Here is a 25,427-nt window from a genome sequence, read left to right as displayed (position 1 = left end):
TGAAACTAGGTAATCATATGCAAAAAGAATGTGACCGAGCTAATGGGTATGATTATGGCTGTAAAAAACCTAAGCACATACTTGTGGATTGTTAATTGAGTGTTAATTAAAAACAAGTCTGTAAGGAGTATGTATGTTCAGTTGCAATTGCCACTACAGTGTTGTTTGAAAAATACAACTGCAAAGACATACTTCCCTTCTTCTTTGAAAGAATGGTAGTGAATAGCCTTGGACTTGCTTTCTGTTTCTGGTGGGACTAACGTATTTGTTTCTAACTTGCCTTCAAAGGAACTCCCCTGTCTGAGGGGTTACTGTTGCAGTGTGTGGCAAATAAGAACGCATAAGTCAGCAGACTGTTCTGTAAGGAAGTCCCTCTTAGGAATTGTCAACATTGTTCTAAAAAACATGATAAATTACTAAAGGTCTGCAAGGCTACTCATAACAATCTTTTGCCAACCTGGGTGACTTTCATCACAAAGTTTTCAAAAAAGCCTTAATCGTCTAATTCTACTCCAATGTTTTAGCAAGAAGTGTGTGTCATTGAAACAGAGAGCAGTGATTTAAAAATAAAGATCCAACATTTCCAACACCCCATCCAACCCTAAAAGTAAAACTGGTCATAATTACTTAAAGAGAAAGTAAAAACAGACTCACTGGTACCAAAAGGGTATCCTCTACCGGACACTTGGAATCATCTAACAAAGACAGAGGATCATTTTTCTCACAGCTTTCCTGGCTGATGAGCTTGTCTGCATAGTTAGGTTGCGGGAAGATCAGATGACTCTTCCGGGAATCCGAGGTTAGCGAGACCTCATGGGAATAGGTCTGCAGGAAAGCATGCACCCCATCCATGCCCACAAAATGAGAGGCGGGCACGCCAGTCAATCCATCTCGGGAAGACTGAAGCACGTGCGACTTGTGCCAGCGCCGAAGTTTGAGCGCTAGCAACACGATGACAAAGGCGAGAAAAACGCAGGAGACTGCGGCCACTGCCACCACTAGATAGAGTGTGAGGCCTGAGCCTTCGGAGTCCTGTGGCAGCTCCAAGTTGACTAAGTCTGCCAGAACATCAGGAATGCTGTCGGCTACCGCGACAGTTAAAGTGACCGTAGCAGAAAGCGCTGGCTGCCCGTGGTCCTGCACAGCCACTACGAGGCTCTGCTTGAGGGTGTCTCGGTCCAGCAGGGCTCGCGCTGTACGCACCTCACCTGTGTGCAGTCCCACCAAGAAAAGACCTGGCTCGCTGGCTTTGAGCAGACGGTAGGACAGCCAGGCGTTCTGTCCGAAGTCTTTGTCCACTGCCACCACTTTGGTCACCAGATAGCCTGGCTCTGCAGATCGGGGAGCTAGCTCTACTCCAGTGGAGCCATCAGTGGGTGGGGTGGGGTACAGGATCTCTGGGGAGTTGTCATTTTGATCCAGCACGAACAGGGTCAGTGACACATTGCTGCTGAGGGGCGGCTTCCCACTGTCACTGGCTGTCACTTGTACTTGCAGTTCATGAAACTGCTCATAGTCAAAGGATCGGAGTGCATACAGGATGCCAGTGTCTGAGTTGATGGATATGTAGGAAGATAGTGGTGCCCCTTCAACAGTGTCTTCAGCCAGAGAGTACACAATCTGGCCATTCTCTTTGCTGTCTGGATCCAGGGCAGTCACAGAGAAGATGGTGCCCCCCCTGGGGTTGTTCTCTGGGATATAGGTAAAGTAGGGGATGTGAGAGAAGGTGGGTGGGTTGTCATTGATATCTGCCACCTGCAGAGTGAAGTACGTTTTGGTTGACAGAGGTGGGTTTCCACCATCTGAGGCTGTTACTGTGATGTTGTATGAGGATACCTGTTCCCTATCAAGTGCTCGTTGCGTCACCAGTCTGTAGTAACTGTCGATGGTCTTTTCTAATTTAAATGGTAGATTTTCAGAAATGGAACAGGTTACCTCTCCATTCTGCCCTGAGTCTAAATCATGCACGTTTAAAAGAGCTATGACAGTCCCCATAGGTGAATCTTCAGTCACTGGACTAAAGAGAGATGTGATGGTCACCTCTGGACTGTTGTCATTTACATCTTCTACTGTAATCAACACCTTTGCAGTCGCAAGGTAGGCTCCTCCATCTTCAGCTTGTATTTCTAGTTTGTAGAACACTGTTTCTTCATAATTTAGATTTTCAGATATTTTTATTTCACCAGTTTTTTTATTTAGTTGGAATTTGGACAACTGTGTGTCTGATAATTTTCGGAATGAGTATGTCACTTCTCCATTGGCTCCTTCATCCTTGTCCGTGGCAGTAACCTTTAGCAGCTGAGTGCCCACTGGCAAGTTTTCTGGAACATTCACTCGGTATTCAGACAGGGTGAAGACTGGTGCATTGTCATTTGCATCGAAGACAGTCACAGTGACAAGGACTGTGCCTGAACGGGGAGGGTTACCTCCGTCAGAGGCCCTGAGGACTAAGTGGTGAACGGCCTCTTCCTCACGATCTAGAGCGTGCTCCAGCACTAGTTCCGGGTACTTAATGCCATTGTTAGGGCTCTGAACGCCTAAGGAGAAGTGCTTATTGGGGCTGAGCTTGTAGCTCTGTAGAGAGTTCACGCCCACATCCGGATCAATAGCTTCCGGGAGAGGAAAGCGCATTCCTGGAGCGACGTTTTCATTAATTTTTACGTCTAGAGTTTCTGCTTGGAATTTTGGCGCATTATCATTGACATCAGTGATCTCTATTTCTATCCCGAAAAGTTTCACCCTGTCTTCTACAAGGATGTTAAAAGTCACCGCACACCGCTCGCTTTGAGCGCAGAGCTCCTCGCGGTCTATCCTGCCCGCGGTGACTAGGCTGCCAATCCGAGGATTCAGGGAGAAAAGCTGCAACCTACCTCTGGAGACGATGCGGACTCCGCGCTCCGCCAGCTCTCGGGGCTCCAGCCCCAAGTCCTTGGAGATGTTCCCCACGAAGGAACCTTTGTCTAGCTCCTCAGGAATAGAGTAGCGGATCTGCCTGGCTGAGGACTCCCAGGGCATCCACAGGAAAAGGCTGAGGAAGGCCAGCTTGGTGCAGTCGGGGAGATTCCTTTGAGCCGCCATTGCTTTCTGGTAACAAATTCTCTCAAAGTTGTCCCTGGATACGCTGTGTGTTTTCGCTGGTTCTTCCTTCTTTCTGTGGCCGCAGGAATCTTCTGTAGCGAGAGCACCTTAAATTCCGGGTGGATTTCGTTGCAGCCCAGGAGCGGTTTGTAGGAATTCTGGGGCTTTGTGCTGTTGGATCCCTGAGAAAAGGAACTGGGCTCCGGCGGCTTTTTGCTCCTAGTTAGGTGAACAGCGGCGCCCAGAGTCCTAAGAAGTTACTGCACCCACCATAGTTTATTAGGAAATGCAGTTTGCAATATATTTTCAACAGGAATATACCCAATATAAAGATAAATAATGCTTATTTTGTGTCCTAGAGAGTACAGCTGCGCATTCAGAAAGGTCTTAGAACTTTGAGATCGCGATTTAAATGGTTCAATTAAGTCTGGTATGCATTCATGTGGCGACAGTATTGTGCTCTTTATGAGGCAATTCCTTTTGATTTTTACTTGGGATTTCCTTGTTTGATTACGTTGTTTAGCTTACAGTTGTGTGAGAGGTTGACCAAATAGTCTGCTCTAAAATAGTTTTACTGAGGTTTAATGAATTTGTTTGAAAACATTATTTCACTTATATAGGTTTATTTTATGGAAAATTTAGTTAGACCTTTTAAAAACAAATTCGGCAGATAATTGGAAACTAAAAGGCCAAGGCAGGAGCTGGTTCAGTGGTTAAGAACACTTGCTGCTCTTCCAGAGGACTCAAATTTGGTTCCCAGTACCCATGTCAGGTGGCTCACAGCAGGTAGTAACTCCAGTTCTAGGTGACCCAATGCCCTCTTCTGGCCTCTGAAGGGACTGAACTCTTGTGTAGAACCATGTAACCTATGTGCTTGCAGAACACACACACACACACACACACACACATACACACACAAACACACATGAAGAAACTAAAAGGAACATACACTACAGTTGCTTACTAAAATGCGTTGTAATGGGAAGATAAATATGTACAAGTATTTCAGGCACCAAAAATAAAAACAAAGATATAGTGATGTCAAAATTTTTCCAGTGCTGGGGAGCAAACCATGTTAGAAAAGCTCTACCACTGAGATAAACCCATAACTCTGATGTAGACTTTTAAACAAATAAGTTTTATGCAAATGACCTCATCTATCAGAGGATTAATGTCAATATAAACAACATCTCATAGCCTGTTTGTCTGGAAGTGCAAATAAGTGCTTATCCATCAACAACCCATGAGCAGCTCTTTCCTCCAAAAAGCAGGATGTAAAAAATGTTTTGGTCACTATGAATGAGACCTTTCACAGGTTTTATTTTTATTTTTTGAGAGGCAGGGTCTCACCTCCTGAGTGTTGGAATTCTCAGCAGATACCACCACCATGCACTGCCATAAATTTTATCTTTTTTTCTTCAAAAAAATCTTAAACCACACTGAAAGCAAAAAGGTAATAGAATTTCATATGTTTTCTTGGAAATCACTCTGCAATGTAGAAGAAAAGAGATTGAGTTCCAAGAAATTAAGTTCCAAGAAAACTGAAAAATGTAAACTGGAAGAAAGCTAGACCAAGAGAAACCCTTGTAAGGGTTTTAAATATTAACTCTGGGGGCCATAAAACCTTGGAAACATGAACAAAATTTTGAGTCCTCTCCAAACAGAAATGTCTGTAACTTTGCATATAATTTCAGAAAGTTTGCAGATCTGTTGGCTAGCCTCCCCAACTTTTCCCCAAATGCTTACACTCAGAAAAAAAAGTATAGAAAATAAATGGAGAGAGACACCAAAGGGCAGCAGTGGTGAATTTGCAATAAATGTGTGTGCAATTTTTAAAGAAACACTTGTTCTGATACTTAGTGCAAGCATGTAACATTTTAGACTTTAAAACATACAAAGTGGATATGGAAAACTCATTCAAGTATTAGCAAAATTGCATAGGTCATTTTTTAAAAAAAAATCTGGTTAGAGACTAAGACTATTGGTTTTATTTGCTAATCAGAGCCTTACCAGGTATCTCCAACTCGGTAACCCTTTTTCCCCTACAAAGGATAGAACAGTTGAAATGTCAATATTGAGAAGACATGGTACTTAGCTACAGATTTTTCACATGTGATCCTTAATATGAAAATGAGGATATTAAGCCGGAAATAAGAGAATCTAGGTTATTAAAGATACCAAATCGAAACTTACCAGTGTTAGAGTTTCAGGATGTGATGTCGAATCATGCCCAAGGTGGAGTGGAACTAAAGCCCCCGAGGAACTACTGCAAACTAAATCTTGAGCAGAAGGCAAGGGTGCTTTACAGTTAAGGAAATTTAACTCTGTCCTTCCCGTATGCCCTACGCTCAGATTGTAGGAATAAGGCAGAGTTCCCTCACTGTAGTTGAGAGAAACGCCTGGTCTAGCCTTAGAGCAGATGTCAGACTGAAAGCAGTCCCACACAGCAGGACTGGAGGAGTGGTGAAGGCGAAGGGCCATGGCCAGAATCACAGCGAAAAGAAAGAGCGCCGAGATCAGGGCCAAGGCCACCACCAGGTAGAACTGCAGCTCGGCCTGGGGGTCAGAGGGCAAAGGGTCATCGCTGAGGGCTGGGAGGACCTCCTGCAGGCTGTCAGCGAAGATCAGGTGCAGCGTGGCGGTGGCCGAGAGGGGCGGCTGTCCACCATCGCGCACAGCTACCAGAAGGCGCTGGCGGGCCGCGTCCTTGTCGCCCAGGGCGCGCGCTGTGCGCACTTCGCCCGTGCGCAGCCCCAGGCTGAAGAGCCCGGGGTCGCTGGCCTGCAGCACGTGGTACGACAGCCAGGCGTTGTGTCCCGAGTCGGCGTCCACCGCCACCACCTTGGTGACCAGGTATCCAGGCTCGGCGGCGCGCGGCACCATGTCGAAGAGCGCGGAGCCGTCGGGCTCGAGCGCGGGGTAGAGCACGCGCGGCGCGTTGTCGTTGAGGTCGCCCACCAGCACGCGCATGCTCACGTTGGCGCTGAGCGCTGGCGAGCCCTGGTCGCGCGCCTGCAGTGTCAGCTGGAAGGAGCGCAGCTGCTCGTGGTCGAAGGCGCGCTGCGCGAACACCACTCCGCTGTTCTGGTTCACAGACACGTAGGACGACAGCGCCCTTGGCTCCAGGTCGCTGGCTAGGATGGAGTAGGAGACCCGGCCGTTGGGTCCCAAATCCGGGTCAGAGGCGCTGACTTGAGCGATGGAGGCTCCAGGCGGGTTGTTCTCAGCCACGTGGACAAAGTAGGAGGCCTGATGGAAAACCGGGGCGTTGTCGTTGACGTCTGTGATGTGCAGGGTGATGTATATGCTGGAAGAAAGGGGTGGGCTGCCCCTGTCCGTGGCGGTGATGGTGACATTGTACTCTGGGCTCTGCTCTCGGTCTAGGGCTCCATCTGTCACCAACTTGTAGTAGTTACTGGAAGAAGCGTAGATCTTGAAAGGAAAGCCTTTCTCCATATCACACTTCACTTCTCCATTTCTTCCGAAATCCCGATCCTGCGTTTTGAAGAAGGCAACCACCATCCCTGGAGGGGAATTCTCCAAAATATGATCAGAAAGAGAAGTGATGATTATTTCAGGGCTGTTGTCATTTTCATCTAGGATTTCTATGATCACTTTACTCTGTGTAGAGAGACCACCTCCATCCTTTGCTTCCACTTCCATGGTGTATCTTTCCACATCTTCGAAGTCAAATGACTGGTTATTCCTAATCATTCCTGTTTTCTCATCCAGGGAGAACGTGTGTCGTGTGCTCTGGGCAGTCCTCCGGAAGTAATATTTTATCTCTGCGTTGACTTCCTCGTCCCTATCAGTGGCTGCCACTTGCAACACGGAGGACCCCAGGGGCAGGTTTTCACTGACACTGACTCTATATTCCTCTTTGCTGAACACTGGGTGGTTGTCGTTGGTGTCTTTTACAGATATTTCTATTTGAGTGGTGGCACTTCGTGGTGGGTCACCTCCATCTAAGGCAGTCAGTATCAAGCGATGAGATTTCTGTTCTTCCCTGTCTAGAGGTTTCTCCAGAGATAACTCTGGAAACTTGCCACCATCTGAATTGACTCGAACCATTAGTGAGAAATAAGGGTTAGGGCTTATCTGATAATCATCAATTGAGTTCGAATTTATGTCAGGGTCAGTTGCAGGGTCAAGGGGTATTTGTGTGCCAACAGACACAGATTCTAAAATTTCTAAGTTTATTTCTTTCTTCTCGAATTGTGGAGCATGATCATTGATATCCTCAATCACCACGATAACATGGAAAATATTTAAAGGATTTTCCACCACAGCTTCCAACTGCAGCTCACACCTCTTTCTCTCTTTGCACATCTGCTCCCGGTCTATCCTGTCCTTCACCAGCAAGTTCCCGCTCTCCGCGTCTACGCTGAAGTGCAGCTTCTCCCCGCTAACTCGCAGCTTGCGAGCCGACACATCCAGGATACTGAGCCCTAGATCCTTGGCGAGGTTCCCTACCACCGAACCCCTGTCCAATTCTTCGGGAATGGAGTAGCGGATCAGCTCGCAGAGCGCGGGGCAGAACAATGGCAGCAGGAAGGGAAACAGTACCTGCCGGCGGCCGGGGCGGTGCCTCTGCGCGCAGCTCCCTCCCATAGCTGGCTCCGGCTCTCTCTAGGCCTCCGCACCTTTACACTTAGACAAAGTGCAGTCTACTGCGGTGGAAGTGCATTCGATCCTGGGCAGGCGGACCCCAGTTTTGGGGCCGGGAATCCGTGTCTCGGTCTCAGAGAGTTAAGAGTTTCCTTTGGTGTGTATTGGTTTCTGCGCATGAAATTCCAGGCTACAGGGATCCAGAGTATAGGCGCTGGCTCTGCACTGGCCGACAGCGGCGCCCAGAGGCTCTATCTGGAACTGCAGTCTGTCTTCTTTGGAATATTTCCAGAATGTATATATTGCTAGGAAAATGCAGCTATATAATTGTCGCAAATTTTAATCTCCTCAAGGAATTACAGTGGATACTAGTGGATTTAACGTTATAAAGTAATGTATTATCTATAAGCTGAAACTTACACCACATTATGGAGTATTATGTATTGTATTGTGCTTCTTCACATACAGAGCAGATCAACCAGCTTCGACAGTGAAGAACATAGGCCAATCATTGTTTAGTGTATTTTGCACTCTTTGAATACTTTTCAGAAAATCCAAAATATGTAAAGTCAATTAACCCTTCTTTCAAATGAGAGACATAAATATTAATTTTATTTTTCAGCCCTTTTATGTTCTATAATCAGTTACCAAGGTACAATACATCTTACAAGTTAGAGAAAAACAGAACTGAAAAATTTCCACACTCTTTCCAGTCATCAGTCCAGTTTCCTTCATGGTCAGGATTTAAAGGCAAGTGACAGCGGGGTATGATAGTGTATGTCCATAATCTCAGCACTTGTGAGGCTGAGGCAGGAGGATGAAGAGTTTAAGGACCGCTTGGGAGACAGAGATTCTGAATCGAAGAGCCAAACAAACCATGCTAAACAAATACCAAACATACCCTCTCTCATGCTCCTGTAAACAACCTTAATGAACCGTGAGCATACACACACACACACACACACACACACACACAACATGAAAGTAGAATTGGGGTTAGTTGGGAAGAGGAAGCAGATTAGTCGGAGTGGGAGGGGGGATAAGAGATGGTAATGGGACTGAGTAAGATTGAAATACATTATGTACATGTATGAAAATGCTATAATGAAACCTATTTTACCCCATTTTATGTATCATTAATATATGCTAGGCAAGCACTCTATCACTGAACTATATCCCCAGTACAAAATTTTATTTTCAAATAGTCTCTCAAATGTCAAACTTGAAAATTGACATTATGTTTAAAATAATAATAAATTATTTTTCCTAATAGCTAAAAACGAATGAAGTATTTAAAAAATCTCCCCCATCGTCTCCTGAAAATGGTTTTCTAATGAGCATCCCATTTTCAGGTTCAGTTCTACTCCCAGATGTTGGAGAATTGAGTCAGAAATAATATAAAACTGAAGAACAATGTTTAATTTCCCTTATTTGTCCTTTCACAATCTTCAGTCTTAACAACTTCTCTTGAGCAAGAACACACTTATAAGAAAGAAGAGTGTAAGGCTATTTTCATACTTTGATATTATAGCATTAGGAAATTCAAAATTTTAATGATAGTAGCATAAAGGATGCTACAATTTTCACCACTAAAAGAAAAAGTAATTTGCTAGGGTGTGGAAATGATATCTGAAGCTTGACTCTTCCTCATAAAAGATCTTTAAACACAAATGGTTTCTTTGAGCTTATGGTCTAAAAAACATTAGTTTAATGAGGTATTTTCATGTCACAGAAATAAAAGGGTGGAAGCAGAGACTCTGGGCTTTCAGTTGTTTCTCTAAGAAAAAAAGTATGTAATTTACCCTTACAAAAGTATTACTATAGAAATGGTTTCAGGAGAAAGGTTTTATAATGGGGGCAATTAGAAAGAATACTGAATAAACTTCAAGAAAATAACTCCACTGGAGAGTCAGTAGTACCCAATCAAGCAACTGTATGTAAACAGCCTCATCCACACAGGACCATAAGAATTGCCTCATGAAGAGTGTCTTCCATTGACACTAGGTTAATTGTGAGAAAGTGAAAATTTTATCAGTAATGTATAATCAATAAATGCCTCCAATCAGTAAGTCAATAAAAGGTGTTGGGCTGAAGACTAGATTCAGTGAAAAAACTTAAATGGTGACAAATATAAAAATATCAACTTATGCTACCCCACATAGGAACACCGAAGCAGATAGCTGTCATAAATAATAAAGGGAAATCAGAACTCACAGGAACCAAAGGTGTATCGTCAACAGGAATCTTGGATTCAACAGAACTGCACAAAGGCTCGATTTTCCCACAGCTTTCCTGGCTGATGAGTGTATCTGCATAGTTGGGCTGGGGGAAGATTAGGTGGCTCTTCCCAGAATCAGGTGTGAGAGAAAACTGTTGGGAATAGGTCTGTAGGAAAGCTTGTACCCCATCCACACCCATAATGTGTGATGCTGGTACATCAGTCAATCCATCCCTTGCTGCCTGCAAGAGATGAGATGCATGCCAGTGCCTTAGCCTAAGCGCCAGCAGCACAAGCACAAAGACTAGGAAGACACAGGAGACCACAGCCACCGCTACTACCAGATACAGTGTAAGGTCAGAATCTGGGTCTGCAGGAGTGTTGATACTGCCCAAGTCAGCCAGGACCTCAGGGATGCTGTCTGCCACAGCCACTGTGAGAGTGACGGTGGCAGAAAGAGGGGGTTGGCCATGATCCTGCACAGCTACCACGAGGCTTTGCTTGAGTGTATCTCTGTCCATCAGGACCCTGGCTGTGCGAACTTCACCAGTGTGAAGCCCCACTGTGAAGAGTCCTGGCTCACTTGCCTTGAGCAGACGGAAAGACAGCCAAGCATTCTGTCCAGAATCTTTGTCCACTGCCACCACCTTGGTCACCAGGTATCCTGGCTCTGCTGAACGGGGAGCCAGCTCCACACCAGTGGAGCCATCAGTAGGGAGGGAGGGGTACAGGATCTTGGGAGCATTGTCATTCTGATCCAACAGGAGCACAGTCAGTGACACGTTGCTACTGAGTGGAGGATGTCCGCTGTCACTTGCCTTCACCTGCATTTGCAGATTACTAAACTGCTCATAGTCAAAGGCCTGCAGAGCATAGAGCACACCAGTGTCAGAGTTAATGGAGATATAGGAGGAGAGTGGTGCTCCCTGGATGGTGTCTTCCACCAAGGAGTAAATTACCCTAGCATTTTCATTGTTATCAGGGTCATGGGCAATAACTGAGAAGATGGAGGAGCCTCTGGGGTTGTTTTCAAGGAGGTAGACTGAGTAGGAGGCTTGAGAGAAGACAGGTGGATTATCGTTGATGTCAGTTACATGTAAGGTAATGTGAATTTCTGTGGACAGGGATGGGATTCCCCTGTCTGTTGCTGTCACTGTGATGTTATACTCAGATGCTTTTTCTCGATCAAGATTTTGGGCTGTCAACAATCTATAATAATCATCTATTGAATTTTCTAATTTAAAAGGTGGGTTCTCTTGGATGGAACAGACAACTTGACCATTCTTCCCTGAGTCTTGGTCATGAGCATTGAAAAGAAGGATTACTGTTCCTGGAAGAGCATCTTCCCTCACTGGGCTGAACAGAGATGTAATGGTCACTTCTGGTCTATTGTCATTTACATCTTCTACCATAATTATCACTTTGGTACGCCCTGTCAATCCCCCACCATCTTCAGCCTGTATTTCCGTTTCATATAATGAACATTCTTCATAATCCAGATTTTTTGCTACTGATATCTCTCCAGTATCTTCATGAAGCTGGAATAACAATGATTGCTTTTCGTTAATTTTCCGGAATTTATACATCACTTTCCCGTTGGCGCCCTCATCCAGGTCGCTAGCTCTCACTGTAAGCAGCAGGGTGCCCAGGGGCACGTTCTCTAGGACTTTCACTCTGTAAATCGACTGGTCGAAAACAGGGGCATTGTCGTTTGTATCCAACACTGTCACCTGGATGTGCGCTGTGCTGGAGCGGCGGGGGTGGCCGCCGTCGGAGGCGGTGAGGATCAGGTGGTGAACAGCCTCTTCCTCCCGGTCCAGCATGCGCTCCAGCACCAGTTCTGGGTTTATAGTTCCGTCGACTCCGGTTTGCACTTCCAGAGAGAAGTGGCGATTGGGGCTGAGCTGGTAGTTCTGTAGGGAGTTCACGCCCACATCCGGATCAACAGCTTCCGGGAGCGGATAACGTGCTCCAGGAGCCGCGATTTCGCTTATTTTTACCACCAAATTTTCAGCCTCAAAATTTGGCGCATTGTCGTTAATATCAATTACTTCTACTTCTATCCCATAAAGTTTCACTCTGTCTTCAACTAGGACTTTAAAGTTCACTAGGCACCGCGCGCTCTGAGCGCAGAGCTCCTCGCGGTCTATCCTGCCGGCGGTGACCAGGCTGCCGCTCCTTGGGCTGAGAGAGAAAAGCTGAGTCCTACCTTTGGAGATGATCCGGACTCCGCGCTCCGTCAGCTCGCCGGGCTCCAGTCCCAGGTCCTTAGAGATGTTCCCTACTACATAGCCCCTTTCTCTCTCTTCCAGCACGGAATAGCGGATCTGGCTGGCTCCGGCCTCCCACAGCGTCCCCAGGAGCGCGCACAGGAGGACCAGTCTTCTGCAGTGCTGGCGTTTGGTTGAGGCAGCCATTGCTGCTTTGCTCCGGAATTTTCTCAGAATACTCTCTGTGCACGCTGACTCATTACGTTCTTCTTTCCCTCCCGCAAAGTCCGATGATTCTTTTTCCTCAGGAGAACGTATGAGCGCCCCAAGTTAAAAGGTTGAGTTTTGCTGTAGCCACGGAGCCAGTTTATAGGCTCTGCAGAGCTTTGTGTAGTTGCAGATCTGAAAATCCGGATGGAGTGCTGTGTTTTTCTTACAGTTGGTGAACAGCGGCGCTCAGAGTCCTAAATCGTTACTACACCAACTGAAATATTACATCTTCCCATCTTTCCTTCCTTCCTCTTTCCGTTCCTCCCTTCTTCCCTCCTTTCAAGAAAGGGCCTTCCTGAAATGGCGTTGTTCAGGTTGGTCTTCAATGATTGGGTTCAAGCAATTCTCCTGCCTCAGCGTCCAGGGTACCTGGTACTTACACGAGTGTGGCCCAACCCCCGCTGGGAGATAGTAAACATGATTATAGATAGTTGATAAAACATTTTTTCTCATTGTGATTTTATATATTTTCTAAATCTTTCAAAACTTTGTTTCTTGCATTCATACTACAAAAGCAAGGACCATTGGTAGAAATCTGGGTTGTAAAGGAAATGGGATGAAATCTCAGTATTAAACATCAAGATGTTTTCCTTTTTTGTTTAGTATCAACCTAATACACTTTTTGGTTTCTACACACTCTTTAAATATGTAAACTGTTATAATTCTTTTTGATGATGTTTTGTATATATCTTTACAACATCCAGAAGTACTCTTGGTATGCAATCATCTTTGGAAATAGTTATATATTCATATTTTTCTTTTCTTTTACGACACGGTCTGACTAGGTAGCTCCGGCCAGGCTGGAACTCACTGGGTAAACCAGGCTGACCTTGAATTCAGAGATTTGCCTGCTTCTGCCTCCTGTATGCTAGGACTAAAGGTGAGAGTCACCATGCCTAGAAGATTTATTCATTTTGATGGTAAAATTCATTGTTTCTTTAAAACTTAAGTGTTGGGGCTGGAGAGATGGCTCAGCAGTTAAGAACACTGGCTGCTCTTGCAGAAGACCCAGGTTTGAATCCCAGCACCCTAACAACTAACAGCTAACAACTGTCCATAACTCCAGTTCCAGGGGATCTGACAGACTTTTCTGTCCTCCGTGGTCAATGCACAACAGGGGTGCACTTACCTACATGCAGACAATATACACATACACATAAAACAAAAATAATAAATAAAATATGAAAAATTCAGTGTTATAAAAATAATTTTACTTGGATGATATTTATGGATTTTCTTACCTAATGTCAAATTTTAACAGGATTAAGGTTTTGAAATTAATATTTATGTGACTATTTAAGCTTTTACACTATTCAAAAAAGGTTTAGCTTTTAGCATGTGAATATATGATACATATACAGGCATTGAGACAATTAAAGTGAACATACAGGGAAAAGCAAGTTTCCATTTCAATCCTCTATCAAGAGATTATGCTTTTGTGTGTGTGATGCTGGGGATGGAGCCTAGAACCTCAGCATGCTAGGCAAGTGCTCTGCCACCAAGCTGCACCCCCAAACCTATATAATTTTAAGGGCTGGGGTATAGTGCAGTAGAAAAGAACTTGTCTAGTATGAATGAGGAATGAACTCAAACCCCAGGACAAGGAGAAAAGAAACAAGAAAGTATGCAATTTTAAAGTGCTCATAAACTTCTTATTGTAAAGGCCATTTGGGCTTATGTAATAAGGTAACTGTTGTTACATAAAAACTGTCATGTAAAGAACAAATCTCAGTTTGTAAAGAAGCCATTTATTATATCTCTGGCAGGGAAATAAACAAAGACATAGTATGTAATGGTAATTTCTTATGCATACCAGATTAGTAAGTTTTGCCTTTAAGATGAAATGATTCGAAATTCCCCATAGGGGTTGATGAGAAAAGCTATTTACATTTAGGGTCCAAATTATAAGATAACCCAGTGTCTTCCTTCTTCAAAGAGCATATGTCAAGAATCAGAGCAAGCTGGCTGTGGTGGCCCACACCTTTAATCCCAGCTGCACTCAGGAGGCAGAGGCAGGTGGATCTCTGTAAGTTCAAGGCCAGCCTGGTCTGCATAGTGAGTTCCAGGCCAAAAAAAAAAAAGAACCAGAGCAAGATAAATAGAGGCGGCACTAGCATTTTCTCCCCTCCTCCCTTTCTTTTCCTACCCCTGTACTGGATATTAAAGCTAGGACATTGACCATACTGTATGTAGTGCCCTACCACTGAGCACCAGCCCCAGTTTTTCCTTTTCTTCAGGATTTTGCACTCCTGAAAAGCTTGGAGAATGTAGTGACTAGAGTCTGATGAATTCAGTGAGACTCTTTTTTTTTCTTTCATTTCACAAATACTCATAGCACTTTTCATGCCCTTTTTGGGGAGTCAGAGTCTTGATTCTATTAGGTATATATAAGAAAATAGGCATGAGGGGCTGGAGAGATGGCACAGTGCTTAAGAGCACAGTGTTTAAGAGCTGCTTTTGCATCATTTCCTAGCACTCACATAACTGCTAACATATGAGTAACTCCAGTCCAAGAGGATCTGATGCCTTCTTCTGGCCTCTGTGGGCATTGTACACATGTAGTGCACTTACACTAAGACAAAACATTCCTACACATAAAGTAAAAACAAATAACTTTTAAAAATTAAAGAACTAGGCACAAAGAATGAACACAAGGATTGAAACTATCAGTGGAACCAGTAAAAGAATATACCTATAAGTAGTTTCTTGTTTAAAGAATGAAGTAAATTATTATCTACTCTAAGTTTATATATATTCAGAATAGTGACACAGGCTTGTAATCCTGCACTCAGAAGACTGAGACAAGAAGATCCTCAGCCCTAGGCCAGACCCTGCCACATTACTAATAACTTCCAGGTCAGCCTGCAATACAGAGTTGAGTTCAAAGCCACCCCACACTACACAGCAAGACCCTGTTTCAGAAAAAGAAAATCAGTGAGTAAATTTCAATAACTTTGAAAAAACCTGTCCAATCCTTTGTTGTGGGGATAAGAGCACATACTCTCAGTTGTTTATTTCACTATATGTTGTAAATCTGTAACCTCTTCTTTTTTTCCTGGAATTTATTTTTTTGTGACATAGCCACCTATAATTCACCCCACTCCATCAATGATGGGAAATGCAAATTTCTGAGCGATTTAAAGCTCTTTAGAGGACTCACTGGACCTGAAAATGTTCTATACTTTCATGTAAATAGGCAGTTGGGTGGGTGAGAAAAAGAAGTAAACATTTGAACAAACTTACCGGTGTTAGAGTCTCAGGATGGGAAGTCGACTCATTGGAATCACAAAGTGGAAACAAGGCTCCAGATGACTCAGGGCAAAAAATGTCTTGTCCTGAATTCAATGGCTCACTACATTTTAGGAAATTAAACTCTGTCTTCCCAGCATGGGCAATGCACAGATTATATGAGTATGGCAAAGTTCCCTCGCTGTAGTTAGGAGGAACCACAGGTCTAGACTCAGAACAGAGTCCAGGCTGAAAGCAGCCCCAGATGGTGGGACTGGTGGAGTGTCGCAGACGTAGGGCAATGGCGAGAATCACAGCGAAAAGAAAGAGCGCCGAGATCAGGGCCAAGGCCACCACCAGGTAGAACTGCAGCTCGGCCTGGGGGTCAGAGGGCAAAGGGTCATCGCTGAGGGCTGGGAGGACCTCCTGCAGGCTGTCAGCGAAGATCAGGTGCAGCGTGGCGGTGGCCGAGAGGGGCGGCTGTCCACCATCGCGCACAGCGACCAGAAGGAGCTGGTGGGCCGCGTCCTTGTCGCCCAAGGCGCGCGCTGTGCGCACCTCGCCCGTGCGCAGCCCCAGGCTGAAGAGCCCGGGGTCGCTGGCCTGCAGCACGTGGTACGACAGCCAGGCGTTGTGTCCCGAGTCGGCGTCCACCGCCACCACCTTGGTGACCAGGTATCCAGGCTCGGCGGCGCGCGGCACCATGTCGAAGAGCGCGGAGCCGTCGGGCTCGAGCGCGGGGTAGAGCACGCGCGGCGCGTTGTCGTTGAGGTCGCCCACCAGCACGCGCATGCTCACGTTGGCGCTGAGCGCTGGCGAGCCCTGGTCGCGCGCCTGCAGTGTCAGCTGGAAGGAGCGCAGCTGCTCGTGGTCGAAGGCGCGCTGCGCGAACACCACTCCGCTGTTCTGGTTCACAGACACGTAGGACGACAGCGCCTTTGGCTCCAGGTCGCTGGCTAGGATGGAGTAGGAGACCCGGCCGTTGGGTCCCAAATCCCGGTCAGAGGCGCTGACTTGAGCGATGGAGGCTCCAGGCGGGTTGTTCTCAGCCACGTGGACAAAGTAGGAGGCCTGATGGAAAACCGGGGCGTTGTCGTTCACATCCCCGATGTGTAGGGTGACACTAGTGCTGGAGGAGAGGGAAGGTTTGCCCCTGTCCGTGGCAGTGATGGTGACATTGTACTCAGGGGTCATTTCTCGGTCTAAGGTCCTGTCCGTTACCAATTTATACGAATTTTTGGATGAAGAGATGATTTTAAAAGGCACTTCATCTTCCAGTCGACAATAAACCTCCCCATTTTCCCCAGAATCTCGGTCATGTATTTTGATCAAAGCAATTAGTGTTCCTGGCATTGCATTTTCTAGAATAATTTCGAGTAGAGAATGGACTGTAACTTCTGGGCAGTTGTCATTTTCATCTTGAATGCTAATTTCAACTGTACATTGAGCAACCAGGCCTCCACCATCCCGCCCTTCCACCACTATAGAATATTCTTTGATTTCTTCGAAATCCAGTGTCCTTTGAGTTGTAATTTCCCCGCTCTTTGAATTTAAACCAAAGACTTGTCCGGTCCTGTAGAAGGAATAAGTAATTTCCGAATTCATGCCCTCATCCTTGTCCGTAGCTGTCACCTGCACCACAGTGGTGCCTCTGGGCACATTTTCCGGGAGACGAACTCTGTACACTTCCTGAGTGAATACAGGTGGATTATCATTGGCATCGGTCACTTGGATCCGAAGCTCAGTGGTACCACTGAGAGGAGGAGTTCCTCCGTCCAAGGCAGTCAGGACTAATCGGTGTAAACTCTGCTGTTCCCGGTCTAAAGTTTTCTCCAATACTATCTCTGGGTATTTGCTACCATCTTGTTTTTCCTTATTTGTCAGTGAGAAACTAGGACTAAGAGAAAGTTTATAATTCTGAAGTGAGTTTAAAGCAATGTCTGCATCTTCTGCTACTTCTAATATAAATCGGGTGCCTGGCTGTGCAGACTCACTTATGTGTAACTCAGAGGAAATGTGCGCGAATTTCGGCACGTGGTCATTAATGTCCTCGAGCTCTACGCTCACGTGATAAAAGTTCAGTGGATTTTCAGCAACAGCCTCAAAGTCCAGAGCACAAACCGGCTTCTTCCCACAAATCTGCTCCCTGTCTAGCCTGCCGCTCACAAGCAACTCCCCGCTCTCCATGCTCACACTGAAGTAAGGCTTCTCTGAACTGATGCGCAGTCTCCGAGTCGGTAACTCCCGCACCCCGAAGCCCAGGTCCTTGGCGAGGTTCCCCACCACCGAGCCCGTGGGCATTTCCTCGGGGATCTTGTAGCGGATCAGCTCCGAGAGCGCGGGGCAGAACAAAGACAGCTTTTTAAAGAGCAGTGGCCGCGTCTGCACCCGGCCCCTCTCCGCAGCGCCGCACCCCATCCTTCTTGCTCGGCTTAGCTTGCTCACCAGCCTGGAGACGCCGGGTTAGGAGGAAGCTCTGTATTGCCGATATTCGGGGCTCCGAATGGACCTTAATTCCAGTTCTAGTCCTTAAGCGATTCTTCTTTTTCCCCCCCGCGAAGAAGCGGAGTAAAGGGCTGGTCTGAGAAAGGGCTGCCGTGGAAAGCGCTGTGCGGCTGCGCGAAGAGATCTTGAGTGCCGGGGCTCTTCATTCTGTCCAACAGCGGCGCCCAGAGTCCACACCGGGAAACTGCAGCCAAGGTTCTTTCAGTATTTTTAACCAGTTGTGTAATAATATCATAATTGTGCTTGACTAAACAAGCCATATTTTTATGTTAATATATTTAACATCAAAGTGTAAAGTCCTTTTAGATATCTTTTTCCTTCTTTCCAGATTGTTGGAAACATCACGTTAAGTTTTTATGTAAACCTACATATATTGGTCAATTCGTTCACCACCCTACATGCATTGCATGCTTACTTAAGGCTAAGTGTTGTCCATTTGAGTGGCAATTTAATAAGAATGAGACACTAGTCTTGCACTCAGAGATTCTTACTTATTTCACAAACATCTCTTTGTTGGTTATAACATGCTGAAACTACTTTTATTCCTCTTTCATTTATGATTCTTTCACATTTTAAGTCAATCAATGCTGTTTCATAATATTTGGAAATAGCAGTACTCTTGCAAGTTATTTTGTTGAGTTGTTCAATCCTGTACCAATTATCAAACATCTTCTCTTCCTGATAAGATCAACATTCTTTCCATGAAGCTTCATGAATATATATATATTTCAGGAAATAGTTGTTCAATAAGATTGTCTCTATGATGTAGTCAAGATAGTAAGTCAAGTCAACCCTGTTAAGTCCCTCTTTTTTGTATCTCCAAATTACATAGTTATTATTCCTACTCTTTCTATTACATTAATTCATTCTTAAAAGTTACTGGGGGAATGATCATTTATTCTGCAACACAAAGCCATTAAAGAGTATTCTACCAGATGACACTATTCTCCACCTATGTGCTTACATTATAATGACACAATGACATTGAAATTGGAGGAATACAGCATATTTTTATAAATTTACTGAGTACAGTGGCATCTTGTCTAACTTCATGCTCCATTCGTTAGTTTATTAGTTCATTACCTTTTACAATGCTGGGGCTCAGAACCAGCCTCACACAGGCTAAGGAAGGGCTCTACCATTGAGCTGTTCCCCTGCCTCCTACTTGTAATTAAAAAAATCAGGAATGTTTATAGAGTCTGTAGGATTTTTTTCTTCTAATGTGAAAACTTTCTTTACTCTTTACAAAATTATAAAATGCCAATAATTGAGTTGGTATATGAGTTGTCTCCTCATATGAATGTGTACCCAGATGCTGAGGAAATTTGAAGTTAATTCCTACTCCACTGCATATGCAACATGGGATGGAACACTGCATAATCCTCGGGAAATATTCTCTTCAATAATAACAAAGGATTTATCTTGCCTTCTACTTTTGAATGATAACATATTAGGAGTTAGCATTTATTCAAATGCTGTAAGAAATAATATAGTTCAGATGGGATAATTTTTTCTGGAATTGGTCAGGTTGTTTAGAATTTGTTTATATGAAACTTATGTTCCTAAATCATCATTCATAAACTCCAAACATTTCATATGGATACATAACCTAAAGTGCTCATGGAAACTCTAAAATACTTTGAAACAGGTCCTTTAGTGTTTTACAGAAGTCACTCTCAAGAGTTTGAAGTGATATTTTATCCCAGATTTATTTTTGTTGCTTTTCTTTTGGAGGGAAGATTAACTCCTAATCTAGACTTTGGATTTCTTATTTCTATTGGTATATACCCAAAGAAGGGTGGCCATCCACACATACACTCAACATTCAGGAACCAATTTCACCTCCCACCAAGATCCATACTTTAAAATGTGCTTATGGTTTGAAATATAATAAAAAGCAGTAAATTTTTGATGGATGGTATTGCAGAAGCAAGCCTCAAAAGATAATTAAAGTTGGGCAATCTTGACGAGCCTATTTATAAGCTGAATATAATCATTAGTATTATGACATGTCCTTGATGATGACTAAGACAATTACTAAGGATTCAGAAATCTCAATTACTTTCTTGCAGTCCTAACTTAGTATATACATGTGTGTGCGTAGAAAACTTACTGTGTGTGGTAGGCAATTCTTTTTTTAAAATTTTGTTTATTTATTTATTTTTATTTTATGTGTATGCATGTATTGCCTGCATGTAGGTAAGTCACCTGTGTTGTGCAATGCCCACAGGGGACAGAAGATGCTGTTGGATCCCCTGGGACTGGAGTTACAGACAGTTGTTAGCGGCCACGTGGGTGCTGGGATTTGAACCTGGGTCTTCTACAAGAACAACCAGTGTTCTTAACTGCTGAGCCATCTCTCCAGCCCTGGTAGGCAATTCTTAATTGAATGAGTGTTTGAAAACAGTGAAAAACTTAAAAAGGTTGAACAATCTCTTGATTGAAGCCTTTTGCAAGAGCCTTTATAAATTTTTTTTGGTGTTTTTAGACAAAATGTCCTATAGTCCAGGCTCATGTTGGACTCAACACTTATCTGAGGATGACCTTGACCTTCTGATCTTCCTGCAGTCTCTTCCCAAGTGCTAGGATTGTAAGCTTGTACTACCATGCCCAGTTTATATGGTGCTGGGGATTGAAGCCTGGGACTATGCAAGCACTCCACTAACTGAGCTACATCCCCAGGCCTTAGCCAAGTCTCTTGAAAACAAACAAACCAACAACCTATGACTATTATGTGTTCAATTTTTATATTATAATAATTAAAATAAACACAAACGCTTGTGACATACTTCAAAATTCTTTTGAGAAAAGAAAAATCAAAGAACTGAACTTACCAGAGCACAAGTAGCTTCATCTTTCCTTTCATGGAAATCTATTGAGGTTAACAGAGAATCGTTTTTCTCAGAACTTTCTTGGTTAATGAGCATGTCTGCATAGTTGGGTTGAGGAAAGATAATGTGGCTTGTCTGTGAGCCTGAGGTAAGGGACACCTCATGGGAATAGGTTTGCAGAAAAGCTTGTACTCCATCAATGCCCACAAAGTGTGAGGGGGGTACAGGGGCCAATCTACCTCTGGAGCCCTGGAGCAGGTGAGACTTCTGCCAACGTTGAAGTCTAAGTGCTAGCAGCACAATAACAAAGGCAAGGAAGACACAAGATACAACAGCCACTGCCACCACCAGGTGGAGTGTGAGGTCAGACTCCTCTGGTGCCTCAGGGGTCCTGATGCTGCTCAAGTCAGCCATCACTTCCGGGATGCTGTTAGCCACTGCCACAGTGAGAGTGACAGTGACTGAGAGGGGAGGCTGGCCGTGGTCCTGGACACCTACAAGAAGGTTCTGCTTAAGAGCATCCCTGTCCAGCAGAGCCCGGGCAGTGCGCACCTCACCTGTATGCAGCCCAACAGAAAAGAGTCCTGGCTCACTGGCCTTGAGCAGGCGGTAGGACAGCCAGGCGTTTTGTCCTGAGTCTCTGTCCACTGCCACCACTTTGGTCACCAGGTATCCAGGCTCTGCAGATCGGGGTGCTAGCTCCACACCAGTGGAGCCATCTGTGGGGAGGGCAGGATACAGGATCTCAGGTGCATTGTCATTCTGGTCTATCACAAACAGGCTAAGTGACACATTGCTACTAAGTGGTGGGTTTCCACTGTCACTAGCAATCACCAGTAACTGCAAGTCTTGGATCTTCTCAAAGTCAAAAGATTGCAGTGCATATAGGACTCCGGTGTCTGAGTTGATGGAGATATAAGAGGATAGTGGTACTCCTTGTATGGTGTCCTCCATCACAGAATAGGTGACTTGTGCATTTTCCTGGCTGTCCGGGTCATGTGCTGTCAACGAGAAGATGGAGGCACCTCTCAGGTTGTTTTCTGGGATATAGGCAGAGTAGGAGGTATGAGGAAAACTGGGAGGGTTGTCATTAGTGTCTGCCACAATCAGGGTGATGTAAGTTTCAGTAGACAGAGGTGGAGCTCCTAGGTCTGAGGCTATCACTGTGATATTGTACATAGAGACTTTTTCTCTGTCCAAATAGCTCCATGTCACCAACTTATAATAATTATCTATTGACTTTTCTAATTTAAAAGGTAAATTATCATGTGTGTAACAGACAACTTGACCATTCTTTCCAGAGTCTCGGTCATGCACATTCAAGAACGCAATTATTGTACTAGGAAAAGAATTTTCCAACACTGGGTTAAACAAGGATGTAACTGTCACTTCTGGTCTATTGTCATTTACATCTTCTAATGTAATTACCACTTTGCTCCTCCCCAGAAGTGCCCCCACGTCTTCAGCCTGTATTTCCATTTCATATAATGAACATTCTTCATAATCCAGATTTTTTGCTACTGATATCTCTCCAGTATCTTCATGAAGCTGGAATAACAATGATTGCTTTTCGTTAATTTTCCGGAATTTATACATCACTTTCCCGTTGGCGCCCTCATCCAGGTCGCTAGCTCTCACTGTAAGCAGCAGGGTGCCCAGGGGCACGTTCTCTAGGACTTTCACTCTGTAAATCGACTGGTCGAAAACAGGGGCATTGTCGTTTGTATCCAACACTGTCACCTGGATGTGCGCTGTGCTGGAGCGGCGGGGGTGGCCGCCGTCGGAGGCGGTGAGGATCAGGTGGTGAACAGCCTCTTCCTCCCGGTCCAGCATGCGCTCCAGCACCAGTTCTGGGTTTATAGTTCCGTCGTCTCCGGTTTGCACTTCCAGAGAGAAGTGGCGATTGGGGCTGAGCTGGTAGTTCTGTAGGGAGTTCACGCCCACATCCGGATCAACAGCTTCCGGGAGCGGATAACGTGCCCCAGGAGCCGCGATTTCATTAATTTTTACTTCCAGATCTTCAACATAGAATTTCGGATTATTATCATTAATATCAGTTATCTCGACTTCTACCCCAAATAGTTTTCCTTTACCCTCAACTAGGATGTTAATATTTACAAGACACCGCGCGCTCTGAGCGCAGAGCTCCTCGCGGTCTATCCTGCCCGCGGTGACCAGGCTGGCACTCCGCGGGTTCAGAGAGAAAAGCTGCGACCTACCTCTGGAGACGATGCGGACTCCGCGCTCCACCAGCTCCCAATGCTGCAGTCCCAAGTCCTTGGAGATGTTACCTACGATGGTGCCTTTGTCCGTCTCTTCTGGCACCGAGTAGCGAATCTGTCCTACTGCGTTCTTGCACAGCGGCCACATTAGTGCCCACAACAGCACCAGCTCGTTGCGTCCCTGGAGATTCTTGGAAGCAGCCATTGTTCATTTGCTGCAGATTCCTTTCAGAGTCTTCTCTGGCTTACCTTTTTGGCTGTGGTGATGGAAATAATAATGTCACAGAAAGCTGGAGAGCCCCAGATTTAGGGGCAGAATTTCACTGCAGTCCAGCGGTCGGATTGTGGAATCCGCCAGCCTGTGATTTGAGCACTGAGAATGGAAAGCTTTTCGGTTTCATTTCTCTTCCAGTAGGTCAACAGCGGCGCTTTGAGTCCTAAATCGTTACTGCACTTAGATGCAATTACTTAGACCTGCTACATACTTTGTGCCTGAATCCATGTTTTTAAAAGACATTGCAAATGAGTGTGGGATAAAGGGTGGCGAAAGTTGTATAAAGCATTAATTATCAGATTTGTGGGGTAGCATTATATTAAGTTACCCAGACTACATTTGCTCATCTAAAAGCAAATATGACAATTTTACTTCCCATTTTTCTAGCTTTGTGTGAATGTCTTCAATAAGAACTCTAGTTGTCACTGGGAATGAGCTCATTTTTAGATGAAAATAGATCTATTTGAGATGAATGTTTTATCTGGTTTAAAGTAATCATTACAGTAGATTTTCATAAAGTTGTTGCTGTTCAAATTTTCTTTCTGAATGTCATCTTGATTACACATCAATGATTGTTTCAAGTTAACATTGTGAAATTTTAACAGGACAAATGCTTTCATAATTCAAGTTTTTACCAGAGATTATGTTGTTTTGCTGTTTCATTTAAATTATTGATTTACTGCTGGTTGAAAATACTTGAAAGGAAAAAAAATGAAAACACAACCCAAAGCAAACCGATATCCCCTACTTTCACCAAAGAGTGATAATTAATTTTATATGAGACTACCTTTTAAGGTGTGCATGTGTGCGCACACACACACACACACACACACACACACACACACACCCCTGCACAGTTTTAGCTCTGTTAAAAAATTTTGATCAAGGGCTGGAGAGATGGCTCAGCAGTTAAGAACACTGCTCTTGCAGAAGACCCGGGTTCAAATCCCAGCACCCACATGGCAGCTAACAACTGTCTGTAACACCTCAGGCACTGCATAACACAGGTGCACTTACCCACATGCAGGCAATACACACATACACATAAAATAAAAATAATAAATAAAATATTTTAAAAAACTTTGATCAAAAGAACAACAGGTGAGGAACATATGATTTAGCAAGTCAAACAGAAGGTGCCACTACAAACATGCTTTCCTTCAATATTGTGTGGAGTGGTCAGTAATTGAAGTCATTTGCTATGGACTACCTAGCAAAAGGTTGAGGCAATGCACTATGATCTTTTGTAAACATTAATATTTCTTTATATGCATATCAGATTGGCAAATCTGTCTAAAAATTTGAAGAATTCAAGACTATTTCTCGCCTAGACATAGTAGAATAATTAGAAGACCTCTAGATATGTTAGTTTTAGGAGCACCAAAGAAAACATTTAAAATTATATGTTAGAATATGGTAACACAGGTCAGAGGATAAAGGCACTTGGTGCACAAGCCTAGTAACATAAGTTCAATAATTAGAACCAATGTAAAGGCTGAAGGATAGAACCGACTCCACAAAGACTTCCTGTGCCGTCTACAGCACATGACTCCCCCACATTATGAACACACAAACAATACTACTAATAAATGTAAACATTATATGTCAGAGTACATTGGAGGCAACATAGGCAAAGCATGGTTTGTATTGTCTTTGAAGGAAGAGCCTATTGAACGAGCTTCAATATAGATAAACCCTGAAAAAACCCATGCTTCAAGCAAGAAGAATCTGCTTTTATCTTCTGGTTTGTTGTTGTTTGTTTGTTTGTTTGTTTAGGCAGGGTTTCATGTAGAGCAGGCTGACCTCCCAGCAGCTACTCATGTAGTCAAGGCTGGCCTTGTCTTTACCTCTCAAGTGCTGGGATTATTCACATGCAGTATACAGCCTGACTGGCATTAGATCATCTGATTAGTATAATGAACCTTCTGCTAAATAAGTAGTCACACATAATATACTGCATAAAATTAGTTAGGGTCCCATGGC

General features: G+C 44.4%; 1 protein-coding gene across 19 annotated transcripts in view; it reads right to left on the bottom strand.

Annotated features, from left to right (window-relative positions):
- Nucleotides 1–25,427, bottom strand: part of LOC103736114 (protocadherin gamma-C4) — a 177,030-nt gene that overhangs the window by 100,324 nt on the left and 51,279 nt on the right. Inside the window, exons 1-2 of one of the 19 annotated variants that reach the window (XM_029564700.1) lie at nt 23,168–23,494; nt 20,952–21,949 (exon numbers count right to left, since the gene is read on the bottom strand). The exons of 8 other annotated variants lie outside the window; for them this stretch is intronic. In XM_029564700.1, coding sequence (XP_029420560.1) covers nt 20,952–21,949; nt 23,168–23,375 — 1,206 coding nt within the window. In that variant the 5' untranslated portion in view covers nt 23,376–23,494. 10 more of the 19 variants (XM_029564695.1, XM_029564687.1, XM_017798794.2 and 7 more) reach the window with 10 other exon arrangements.

This window comes from Nannospalax galili, unplaced genomic scaffold (assembly GCF_000622305.1).
Source record: "Nannospalax galili isolate Female #2095 unplaced genomic scaffold, S.galili_v1.0 scaffold1077, whole genome shotgun sequence".
NCBI lineage: Eukaryota > Metazoa > Chordata > Mammalia > Rodentia > Spalacidae > Nannospalax > Nannospalax galili.
The sequence above is the reverse complement of the archived record's forward strand: the minus strand, read 5'-3'. Positions and strand labels throughout refer to the sequence as shown.